The sequence below is a fragment of the Dromaius novaehollandiae genome, chromosome 1, assembly GCF_036370855.1.
Source record: "Dromaius novaehollandiae isolate bDroNov1 chromosome 1, bDroNov1.hap1, whole genome shotgun sequence".
NCBI classification, from domain to species: domain Eukaryota; kingdom Metazoa; phylum Chordata; class Aves; order Casuariiformes; family Dromaiidae; genus Dromaius; species Dromaius novaehollandiae.
The window spans coordinates 153,205,348-153,217,795 of NC_088098.1; the positions used below are offsets into that span (position 1 = coordinate 153,205,348).

Below are 12,448 nucleotides of genomic sequence, written 5' to 3' on the forward strand. Positions count from 1 at the left end.
TGTTTTTAGACTGCTTGATTACACTTTTCTGAAGACATAGTATCACAATAACATTTATTTTAGTAGTGCCTTATTATTGAGAGGTCTTAGAAAAAAAATTAAAAAATCAATTCTAATGCATTACTACCAGATTACATTGATATAGTGAAAGTCCAGCATAATCAGGTTTAAAACCATAAACAATGAATATCTGCTATAGAAGACATCCTTTTTGCCACTGCCAATTTATAAATGCTTCCAAGTGATCTGTTTTTTAGACTTTGATTATTTCTGGTGTTTTTTCTTTTTTGGTAGCATTCAGGAGATGCTGGAATTATTGCAGTAGTATGTCAGCAAAAGCATGTTCTGTGGAAAAATCAGCTGAATGTTCAGTGTCAGATAAATGGCTAGCAGAATGTTAGAAATTATTAAGAATGAGAAAAAGAGCAAATCAAAAAAACTTGTCATGCCACTGCATCCATTGCTGGTGTTCCCATATCTGAATACTGCTTGTACTTTTTGTTTGCTGCACCTTAAAAATAACTAAGTGAAAGAAGTACAGAAAATGATCAGAGGCCTTTGTACAAGAAAAAAAAAAGAACTATACTTTCAGCTCTGAGAAGAGGTGTGTGGGAGTTGAGAAAGGGACATATGAAAATGGTCTATGAGATCATGATTGGAGGAGGCAAATGTAAGTGATTTTTGGTTATTGGGCAACAGACTTACACAGAAGAAGTATGTTTTCTTGCAATTCATAATTACATTGTGGAATTTATATTGGCCAGGCTAAAATATAAATGGATTCAAAAAGCGATTACATACATTCAGGAGAAAATGTCTTTCAAGAGCTGCTAAGGATCTTGCGAAGATCTATACAGAAGTAGCCTTTAGATCAAGAAGTAACTAAGCTGTAGATTACTGAAAGCTGTGAAAGTATGTTGAAAAACATTACTTTCCAGTTCTTAAACTGTGTTTTGAGGTGTCTGCTAATGCACACTTAAAGAGTGAGGATACTGGGCTAGGCAAAGATCCCCTGGTACTGCTGCTCTTCTGAAGTGGTCCTTGCCCCAACAAGTTGATCGTCTGTTGTCAGCCATCTGACAAGGTGGAGCACTCTGGTCTGTACAGCTTAGAATTTCCATGGTTTCCCCAGTTAAAAGATGGTTGTCATGTTGGCAACATTTAAGTCTTTAAGAGACGCTTATTTCTTTAGATTAAAATGATTAGTAGTTCCATTGCACAATGCAGATGTACAACATAAAACACCTCACAAAAGTGAGGGAGTTGCCACTGTTGCCATTTCATTTATGGGGAGAATGAATTACACATAAATTTCCCTAAGATTGTTTAGCAAATCAGTGGAATAATTTAGAGTAGATAGATTCATGATGTTTCCATCAGTCTATTTATTTTCTGTTTCCAGAACACTTTATTCTTTATCTTTTCCCTTAAAAGAATCAAAATGTCCCTGTTCCCTCCTCCACACCCCCTCCCATTCCTTTTTCTTTTTGTTCTGTCTTGTCTTGTTCTGAACAAAAGTTTGATAATGCGTGTGCTATGGATGGATTTGGTAAGAGCCTCTTGTTTTCTGGTGATCATAATGAGAGGAACCTTCAAAAATGTAAAGAAGCAGTAATGCCGCATAAATAGAGGTAGCAAGTTTGTGGTATCCCAGGAATAGTAGATGCATATTTTGTCAGTTTCTTGCATAATAGAAAAGGAGATTAGAAAGCTTCATATATTCTGTTTCCTCCCAGGAGAAAGCTATCATGTAGATCAGGAGAGGAAATGATTTCCTTGCCTGGCACAAATGAGTCACAGAAAATGACCTTCTTTGTAGTCTAATTTAGACCCAAGAATCCTCTGAAGAGCTGATAATATAAACCCATATGGCTTGGATGAAGAGAAGTTGGAAAAGATATTTTCATTAACAGACTCATCCGCATCTTAAAAAAAACAGCATTTTGCTTTGCCTAGATTTTTTGATCAGACTGCTAGCAGCTGCAAACCTCATGTTGCATGCGCACGTTATCTGTAATATGCACACACGCATGTGATAAGCTGGTGCTGAGCTTTCATTTCAGCAATGGAGATACAGAAAAAGCAATGCACATTCTTTGAACTGTTTCTTATAATGCATTTAACATCTTTAAACATACATGAGTTTTGACATCGCTCTCATTTACATTGTTGGACTATTTGGCATGCAGGTTTGGAAATAGATGTTTGTTACTGGAGAGGCAAAGAGCTTTTAGTCCTATGTCAAGGAAGGAGAGAAAGATGACAGAAAAGAGACTTTCACACTGATGCACAGAAGCATTGTCAAAGGGTTTCAACAGAAAAGGGCTAGTAGGAAACCAGAAGAGTAGCTGGCCAGCACAGCAAGCCACAAGTAACAACAGTTTGTGAATTCCGATGTAAAGAAGCTTGATGTATTCCATAGTGAAGGTGCCAGCCTTTTTTCATTTGCTCCAAGTTTATTTTTAATAACTAGGTTTAATAACTAGGGTTTTTTGGGCATTTTTTTTATTGTTGGGCTAGTCTCACTGTTGGTGATTGATTCTGTAGGCATCCTGATAGTTTCTTTTATGCTTAGGTTTGGAAGTTGGTGATGCTTGACTAAGATTTAAAGGAAAGTCTGTTTGCTTGTTTGTTTTCTAATTTTGTCACAGCCTTCCTGGATGTGTCCATGCTCTTAGTAAAGTTCAACCACCCTGAAAACCAGTAGTATCCTCACTGCAAGCTTGGAAATGTAGTTTTGGATGAGCACACTCTCCTAAAGGTGCCCAGCATGCCACTGTGCCCCAGTCCCACCTTTGGATTGGGATATTCTGTCATCAGGTTGCTCGTGATCATGGGCAAATCATTTCAGAGTGTCATGGCTTATGGGCCTCTTGTTTTTCATAATATACAAATGGTATTCATGACAGTTTTTACCAACGAATGTGGTACAACACACATCCTCATGAGCATTAGTGCTAGCACAGACAGAGGTGGCAAGGAGCATCTGAGGACAGTGATGGGAGGGCAACCTTAGGTAACAGGGTGGATTTATGCTGGATTTTTATTAAGAATGGTGGGATCTGACTCCAAATTTGGGTGCGAAAGAAAGGGGTGTGGGACATTTATGTATCGTCTTTTTCACGAACTGGGTATAGGTAGGTAGCTTTTTTTTTCCTTCCTGGATGTAAAGGAGATAGGAGTGCCTTACTGTCTGAAAAGAGCACAGCTGCAAATTGGGAAGGGTAGTCTGCTGAGTATCTGCTGAGAGTAACCCTTTCAGCAGGAAAGGCTGGGAAAAGAATTGGTAAGTTTATTTTTTTTTAAATAACGCTATTTTGGGGTGAACACTGTGCAGGTGAGAGAAGCTTCAGACTGGGAAATGAAGCCAATTGAAGTGCTTATGTACCAATGGCAAATATGGAAGACAGAAAGTGAGAGGTTTATGTGAGATGTCTGTAAATATTCACAGCAAGAAAACATGTCCCTCCTCCGATCTTGGTGGGGAAGTTCTCAGAGTTCCAATTATCAGCATGTAGAAGTTATTTCCCTGGTTACTGAATCACAACAGGTACAAAGATAACTTTTTCTTTTTTAACAGATCTGTTGGCTCAACTTGTGAACTTGTCTGGGGTCAACTTACAGAAATCCTGACAATAGGAAAAGTTTGTCCACTTATAGCCAAAAGCTTGTTTCTGCCTGTGCACAGCATCCTGCATAACAGTTGTTTGCCATTCCTGTTCAAAGTGGTGATTCTGGGCCTGTATTTATTTTGTGCAAATATGTTCAAGGTGTGTACATGTGTGGTGAAGGAGCAAAAGCAACAGCCGTTGTATATTCCTCTTTATCTGTGAAAACATACAGAGTGTTAAAACAAGCCTGTAAAACAGGTGTTCTCCAAAACTTTGTCCCATCCAGCATCTGAGAGGCAACAACAGGCTAGCCAGTCTGAGTCGATGGACTTCTTTAACTGTGAGCTATCTGATCAGCATTCTTGTAGCTCTTGTCTTGGCTGTTGCATGTGTTGCCTCTTCTCCAGCTAGAAGATGAGACAAAAATAGGAGAGTTAGAAGTATTGTGATAAATGAAATAGGGATATGGTGGGAGAATGTTAAAGGTTATTAGCAGAAGGAGAACTGAAGGCATCATGGGGGATGCAAAGGACCTGTGGGTGGAGGAGCTGAAGTATTGCAGTGAGCTGGAAGCATTATGGAGACTATAGACAGCAGAGAGAGCTGAGATAATGCAATAGAGGGTAAGAGGACATTGGATATATTGCAGAGGGGAGGAGGGATTTATGTCATGGATGCTGGTAAATGGAAGCCTGTGATTGCTTTATAAAATCAATTCAGAGTCCTGTGCTATACAAATATTTTTATCAAATGATGTATGTCACTTGGCTACACAGACAATGAGAACACAGTAAATCAGGCAGTTCCTTAGGATAACTCACTGCTTCCTTTTTTGGTTCTGAGCTTGCCAGTTTCCTTTCAGAGTCCGGCCCCTACCTGTGCTGGAAAACTAAATACCTCTGCTTTTCCTCTGAGCTGACTTCCACTGCCCTTATAGCTCCTTCCTGAGTTTTCATCTGCTGTTACATATTTCAGTATCTCCCCTTTTTTAAATAAGGAAATCAGTTGTGTGTTGTACCTTCAGTGATTCAAGCAATGATGGACTGCAGAACTATGTTCGTTTAGCTTGCCTGGACAACTGCTCTGCTACGGACTTCATGTCTCATGTGACTTCCACACTCAGGGATTTGCCTTCTATTTCTTGCTGTCCCTTAATTGTCTGCTTCAACATACTAGCTTCTCAACATACCAATATACAGGTTGGCCTTAGTCTCTTTGCCTTTCTCTTCCTTCTGGAATCCATAGGTAGAATGGGAAAGCTTTTGCTGTTCTTCCCTCTAGCCTTGAGAAACAGCATTTTGTTGTGCTTCTCAGACATGCTAGATTGTAAGGTGACTAGGCTATTTGGTGCAGGGATGGTCTAAGCCTCCTGAGGTGGTTTATGACCATCTGCACCAAACGTACCAGAATTTTTTTAAACATAATCTATAGAGCTCTATTGCTGTGCTACAGTAGCCACCACAAGTTAGAGTGTTTTTTCAGCCCCAGCAACTTGCAAGTTTTAGCCATGAAAATGTAAGGACATGGACATGTAGTTTTTATATTAAGTATTTTGGCTTTTCTGATATTGCTCTTCTTTTGCCAGATTCTTATGCGAGGGATATTGCAGCTGCTGACTTTACAGGGCCCAGTGTTTGGCACCAAGTACTGACATGGGCTCTGTTTCTTGCCATTTAATGTATAATCATGCAAGTCCGAAATCTGATGTCCCTGCTCTTCGCATGCCAGTCAGGTAGAGCGAGCTTTGTTGCTGATCAAATGGCACCAGGAGACAGACTGGCCCGTTCCCAGCTCCCAAGCTCTCGCTTCGTTTTTGCTTATTTAATATGGTGGTACTTCCCCGCTTAATGAATGGGTCCCAACCTGCGGCCAGCGCAACGGCCCTTTCTTCATGGCTCTGGGGGAAAGAGGCGTTGAACATCCCTCCCTGCCGCCTGCCTTTCACCGTGCCGCGCGCCCCGCGGCAGGGGCCAACGGCTGCTTCCCAACGGTCGGCCCGGGCCGCGACGGGAGCCAGGCCCCGCCGCTGCCCCCTGGGGCTCCCTCCGCGGCGCGAAGCGAAAGGCGGAACCAGAGCGATCCGCCGCCCCCCGGCGCGGCTAGCGGCCGGGCGCCGCCGGGCAGCCCCGCCCGCCTCGGCGGTGCCGCGGGCTCCTGGCGGCGCGGCGGCCGCGGGAGGAACGGCGACGGCGGCGGCGCCCCGCAGCTGGGTGGGCGGCGCGCGCCGCGCTCCAGCTGTTGCAAAGCGCCGCAGCCTCCCCCCGCCGCCGCTGTCTCCCAGCCCCCGGCGGGCGACGGCCAATGAGCGCCGCGGCCGGCAGCGCTGTTGGCCAATGGCGGGGCGGGGGCGGGCGCTGCCGAGGCCGGCGGCGGCGTTGCCAGCGCGGGGGGCGGGAGGCGGCGCTGGGCTGCTCCGCTTAGATCCGCCGCGTTCCGCTCCGCCGCTCGCCCGCTCGTTCAGGGGACCCGGTGGCGGCGCGCACCGAGCCGTCCGCTCGCCCTCCGTCCCGTGGCGGGGGCTCGCCTGCCTCCTTCCCCCCGGCCCGCGCGTCCCCGCGGCGGAGGAGCCGCGGCGCCGCTGAGCACCCGGCGCGGCGGCGGCACCATGGCGGTGGAGGAAGAGGGGCTGCGCGTTTTCCAGAGCGTCAGGATTAAAATCGGTGAGGGCGGCAGTGGCGGGGGCCGCGACGGCGACAGGGGGTCTCGGCGATGGGGGGGCCGGCGCAGGGCTCCGCCGCTTCTCCCGGCGGGGCGGGCGGCGCCCTGGCGTCCCCTTCCCCCCCGCGGCCGTCGGTGCGGTGCTGGGGCCGCCCCGGGGCCGCGGTGACAGCCCGGCACCGCGGTGCGCCGTCCGGGCGGCCCCGGCGGCGTTAGGTCGATTTTAGCTATTCTTCTTTTTTTTTTTTTTTATCGTTGCTAAGCTACGTGCTAAAAGTTTGAAGGCGAGCGCGGTCGCCGAGTCTCAATTCTGCGTGTCGCTGGCAAAGCCGCTGTAAAACCGGGCAAAAGAGGGGAAAAAAGGAAAAAAGCGGCTGTTAGGAGGAGTCCGTGCCTCAGAGCCTCGCCTCGCTGGATGGACCCGGCCGGGCTGTTGCCGCTTGGTGTTTTCTTACGGTTTGCGTCTGCAGCCTCGCTCTTACTCCTGCTGTTGATTGCGCTCCAAGCCGCGTTATTAGAAAGTAAGCGACAAATGTCACAGTGCAGATTAAACTCTCTCTGGTACTGTTTTGAGTGTGCAGGATTGTAGCGAAATCCCTCGTTTCCGTAACAGAATTAAACTCGTGTTCGGAGGGAGCAGTTTGCTGGTGGCTGGGAATTGGGAAGGGAGCGAAAGGTTCAGTGCCGACCCCCGGTGCTGGGTACTGAGGGAGCTGGACCTCTTGAAAAATCTCCGCTTGCCTTTTGATGCTTGTAAAAGCAACTTTGTAACCGCCAATTGTCACGTTAGACTAAGAAAAAAAGCCTATGCGAGTTGTTGCTGTTGCTTTGTTATTCCTACCTGCTGATTTTTGTGAACGGAATGAGAGCAGGGTCTCAAACGTAGGATGCTGTCTCTCACGTTTTGAGAAGAAGACAGCGACGTTATCGTACCTAAACGACTGACGTGACTAGAGCATGAGGACTTCTCTGAGCGCCAGAGAGGATCGGAGGTAATAGCAGCAGCAAGAGACTTGAGATTAATGTGATTAAATCGTTGACTGAAGTTAATCCTACTACTGACTTCAGTTACCAGAGCCGGCGTTAGACCCGAGCATTTGATTAACGTGTGCTGTTGCAGTAGGACTCCTCGCCTTCCCCTCGCGTGGTACTGAGCATCGCACGTGCGCCGGGGCTTCATCTCTCCCTCCGAAGCAGGAGATCTTCACTCCACGAAGTGCGAGTATAACGCCAGTGCCTGAAGCAGCAGGGAGCATTGCTGCCCTCAGGTTTTCTGCTGTAGTACAGCAGAGGGCGATAGTAAGTGCGTGCAAAAGCAAACTCCTTTCTACTTTGGAAAGTATCTGAAGCCATATTAATCAGCTCTTGCAGCAGGAGTTTATGGGGTTCGTTTTCAGAAGTTGAATTATTTTCCATAGCTGGCTATCTTTTGTGAAAGTCTTGTGGGAAAAACAGAAGTGGCAGGATTACTTTGGTTACTGATGGGTTGGGGAAGTAATTCTAGTCTAGTGGGCTTTGTAAAGTAATTGATCTTGAAATCTAGTAGAAATTATGTATGGAGGCTTGTTGACTCCCTCCAAAAAGACACCAGTGTGTAGATGTGAAAGGCGATGGTGAGTACTGGAGGGAGAGAGAGGGACACTACTTCTGGCAGGTATTCCCAACAGTAAAATAACTTGTCTGTTAGCAGTTCCCATTCACTAACATCTTGTGGGCTTCTTTCTTCTCTAGTGATAGGAAGCTCTCAATCTTTTGAAGAGAGGGAAGTTATTTACCCTCTTGACTTGTTTTAATTTATCGTGCTCTAGAAGTGGTCAGCCTTGAAGTCAGTTCTGTTTTTTTGGAAGCTTGTTCCACAACCAAATTCCAGCTAATCTCCAGCTTTCCGGTATTCTCTGCATGATCTAGCAAGACATTTCTGGGTCTGTAGCATTTCTGCTGGCAAATCTTGAATGGTGGCGCTGGTATATAAGTGTGCCTTGGTGTGAATATGATGAAATGCAGGACTGATGTTTTGAAGAATCAGTGCAAACACACTGTGAGATAAGGGTGGAGTACACATGGTGACTTCTCTTTCTAAATAGAGAGGTTGGTGCAGTTTGGAGGCTTCAGGCTGTGCAAAACATTCATAGCCTAGAGATATCTGAATATCCTAGTATAGCCATAGTAGGGTCCCATACTGTATTTCAAAGACGCTGAAGGTAAATGAAGGCACATCTTCCACTGTTGGTATTACTTGTTCTTCTGATGGGTAAATACAATGAGCCATATTTAGCCAGATGGGGAGTTTTATCCCAGTTCTTCTAAATGCTTCCCCGTTCTGAATAGTGTTATTTTTAGTCTTGTTTGGATTTGGCTTGTGCCATCTGTTCTCTATTGAAAATGTGAACCCTTGAGGTCATTAGGATGCCATGTTTCCCTCATTTGGTTGCACTGCCAATGATGTGCCATTTCCAAAAATGCCTCATTGAGATACTGAAGATGTGGAGCAACAACGTGAAGTCTGTCATTGTGGGTAGCGATGTTAGGAGGAGTTGCTACTGTGCTGCCTCTTGTCCAGTTTCTGGTTTCTTTTGTGGTTATTGAATCGAGAGAACTCTGTGCGTCACTACTTCTGCTCATGTCTATTGCAAGAAGGTATCATACAGTGAAAAGAAGAGAGTAATTTCTGTGTGAATATGAATACTGTTCTCAAGTCCATTTGAAATTGATTTCTTTTGGCTTCCCTTTGTTGAAACTACTGTCGTCTTGTCTTTTTCTTTTTTTTCTTAATTGAAAATTATTTTTACCGGAATCCCTTATACATAAACAAAACAATGTGTCATGTAAGACTAAACAAACACTTCCTATAAGATTGCCACTTTGAGGAAGTGTGCAGTGCTGATATTTCCATGAGTCAGTGTTTCAAAACCTGAAAGGAAACAACATAAGGCTCTATGGCTGACGATTGGCTGGAAAAACTACAAAGAGAGTGCTTCTGCTTGACAACATGACTTGTATTTTACTGCTAATAATATTTAATAAATATATTGTTCTTGATTGCTACTTTTTTTCCTCTCCTTAAATGACATTAACTGTTCGATTTAAACTTTCAACTGAAAAACTAAAGGCTCATATTCAGCACTTCTGCTTTGGAAGACTGTATTCTAGTTAGCAGAGAATGGCTCCCTTTGTGTCAGGATCTACTTCATGAAATTATACTTGAAAACTTAGAGAAGCTACTCATTTGTGAATTTGCACTGTAATGTAATAAGTAATTTAGCTCTTCCTGTCCCTAAAATCTAGTGCTGTTGTCTAGGAGTCTAAGACTCTTCAAACTGCCCTAAAATTGTATTTTTCTAGCTATAGCTTGGCTTATTGTATAGATTAAGCTGTCCCATAGCTTTGGAGTAATAATGGTGCGATACTGTATTTTCTTGGCGTGATGGGTTTGGGACGGGAGCATATTGTACAGTACAAGACTATCAGAGGCCTCAATTTCATGAGTAGGACCTATTTGCTTACGGCTCTGGTCAGCTGATACATCGTGAGTGCTTACAGTGGGTTAAGACATTTGTAGATTTATAAATCTCCTTTATCATTCTTGGAAAGGACCAGGGGATTGACCTTTTGTGGTTACAAGTGTTGAGTTCATTATCTAAAATGTGGGACTTCTGGCAGCATGGTCTCTCCTTAGTGCTGTATGCAATCAGAGACATGAACTTTTAACATTTTGTCCTATAAAGGCTTGCTACTACCTGACCTGGGTTGGTGCTGTACTCACAACTTACCCCGCTCAGAAAATAAACCCACCATTTTTTTGAGAACTCAAAAGTCTCATTTACACTGCAGTGATCTAGTTGACTGTTTGAGTGAGGGTTGCTGGTCTGTAGATTGTACCATCTAGTTTAGTCCAATTTTACTGTGCCTTCCTTGCAAATGCATACAGAGCTATGGGTTTGAAGATGTTGCAAAAGGAATTGAACCCTTCTTTGGGAAACTGGGAGCCTTAGGTGAAGTCAGCTAATGAGTATTTGCTTCAGTGCCAGTATACTAGTGCTTAAGCAGATTGATTGCCGAGAGAAGGTATTTCTTGCGCTTTCACCATAAAACCTGGTATGGGATAAGTGTTTGAGAGAAATACTTCTATGCATTTCTCTAAGGGTAAGGAGGAACCATCTTGTCTCTGACAAACTTAAGGCTTCTCTTAGTCTGATAATCCTAAGGTTCATCAGAGAAATCCATTTTGCCTTGAGAAGATGTCCCTTTTAATGTTGTCTCTTGGGATTTAGTGCCTTAAGTGGTTACTCATGGAAGTAAGTAAGTACAACTAAATATGTTCACCGCGTAATACTGTAAATGGATTTATCCTCATGTAAAAAGGGCATAAGGTTGCTGACTAGATATTTTTAGAATGAGAGAATTTTCCCCATGTATCTAATAGAAGATGATTATTTAGAAAATGCAAAATGTTTCTTATAAAAATGTGGATGACTTTCTAATGATTTGTTTCAAAGTCAGTAGACCAACAAATGAAGAGAGGAAGAAAAATTATTTGCATCTTACCCAGAATATATATATTCAAGGTTTCACAAGATCAGTTCTGCACATTAAAAAGTTAACAAGCACAGATTAAACTGATGCTGTGTAGGTAAAATAAAATGGCAACAGTGTTACCAGCTGACTGCAATGCTAAAAAACTGTTTAAGGCTTGAGTTTGCCACTAGCTGTGGAGGGTACAGAATAGGATATGTGGACTTTCCACCTTTGTTTCAAAATTTCAGACTCTGCCAACTTTGATATTTATTGCGTTCTGGCTGTTCAGTGTGCTGAAAGAAAAGAGCTGGGGCCAGTGGTCTTTCAAGAATAGCAAGCTGTGACCATTTGTCGTGGGCTGTCAGGAATGGCCATGGTTGGAGCAAACATGGAGAGCAAACTTGTCTTCAAAGCATAGTCCTTCCGAGCGAGAGAAGGAAAATAATGTAACAGGGGAAAATATTTTACTTGAGTGAACTTGGTTTTTGAAGAAATGGAGGATTTTTGTATTTGGGACTGCCAGCCTAACATCAAATTATCTATAAGTTAATTTGCTTTTTAAATAAAAAATGATTTGTATGTTGAAGCAGAAGCCAATGTGACTTGGCTTTCAGGATTCAAAGAGGTGAATTCTCATGAGTGAAACAATAAACCAGATTTGCTCAGCGCATCTAATGTCAGGAATCAAATACGGTAGATTTTTTTTCCTCTTTTGGAATTAAATACATTTAAAACAAAAAAAGTGTTCTCTAATCTCTGTCATGAGAACTAATAGCGATTTTGTTTTCTTGTCTTCAGAAGCTTGTTGAGGTGATTATCTGCTGGTCAAAGTAGCAAATGCTCTTACATGAGGACTTTTATAAAAGTGCTGGATATCTTAGCTTCACTGTTTTCCAGAAAATGATTTTGGAAACTTTTCATTCTGTTGAAATGACTCTCCAGACTATTCTTTTTATTGGTGGAAAACAAATGTTCTAGTCCTTAAGTTATCAGGTTAGGCACTCTTGATATTTGCTTCTGTGCCACATCTTGCTGTATTTCTGTATCTGTGTTCTGCTGGTGCTGATCTCCTTCGTATTTCACCCATTGCTTTGTTATTTTCTCCTAGTAGGTGCAGTCTAAGGCATGGCTTCATGATACGCTAACCCAAATTATTAGCTCATTGCTGCTGAAGAGGGAGGTCTTGCTTTTCCCCTTCCCTGCTCATCTTGCTCCCAGTTCTTCGCACACCTCTGCCTCAGACACACCCATTGTTGACTCTGATGCTCCTTTGCTGACAGAATAATCCAATTCAATTTGCAAAGCAGGCCAAATAAAACCTGAATAACTTTTTTCTTATCAGATATAGTTTTCTTCCATTTTAGTGAACTGAATCTGTACACTCGAGTGAATGTCAGAACTGTCTCTGGACAAATATCAGGAGCTTAATGGGGGGCATGCAGAGGAGGCAACAGCAGGTGCATCTCCTGCTTTCATGTCCATAAACTGACCATATCACAAGACAGCTTGGGTCTTGCTATGCCCTTCAGTCCACTCTCCTGTAGTTCATGTTTTCTTGATGGTGCTGTATTTGTTAGTCTCAGTACACATGGGCTCAGTCAGCTGCTGTGGAGCACAAATGCTAAAACTGCAGTGAGATCACCAAGAGGATAATCTGACAAACT

At 43.7% G+C, this 12,448-nt stretch overlaps 1 protein-coding gene across 5 annotated transcripts in view; it reads left to right on the forward strand.

Moving 5' to 3' along the window:
* RASA3 (RAS p21 protein activator 3) overlaps positions 1–12,448 on the forward strand; it is a 185,479-nt gene that overhangs the window by 41,937 nt on the left and 131,094 nt on the right. For 2 of the 5 annotated variants that reach the window (XM_026096947.2, XM_064503640.1), the window contains exon 1: positions 5,949–6,271. The exons of 2 other annotated variants lie outside the window; for them this stretch is intronic. In XM_026096947.2, coding sequence (XP_025952732.1) covers positions 6,217–6,271 — 55 coding nt within the window. In that variant the 5' untranslated portion in view covers positions 5,949–6,216. Of the gene's footprint in view, positions 1–5,948; positions 6,272–6,669; positions 6,791–12,448 lie in introns of those variants that run through there. One more of the 5 variants, XM_064503616.1, reaches the window with a different exon arrangement.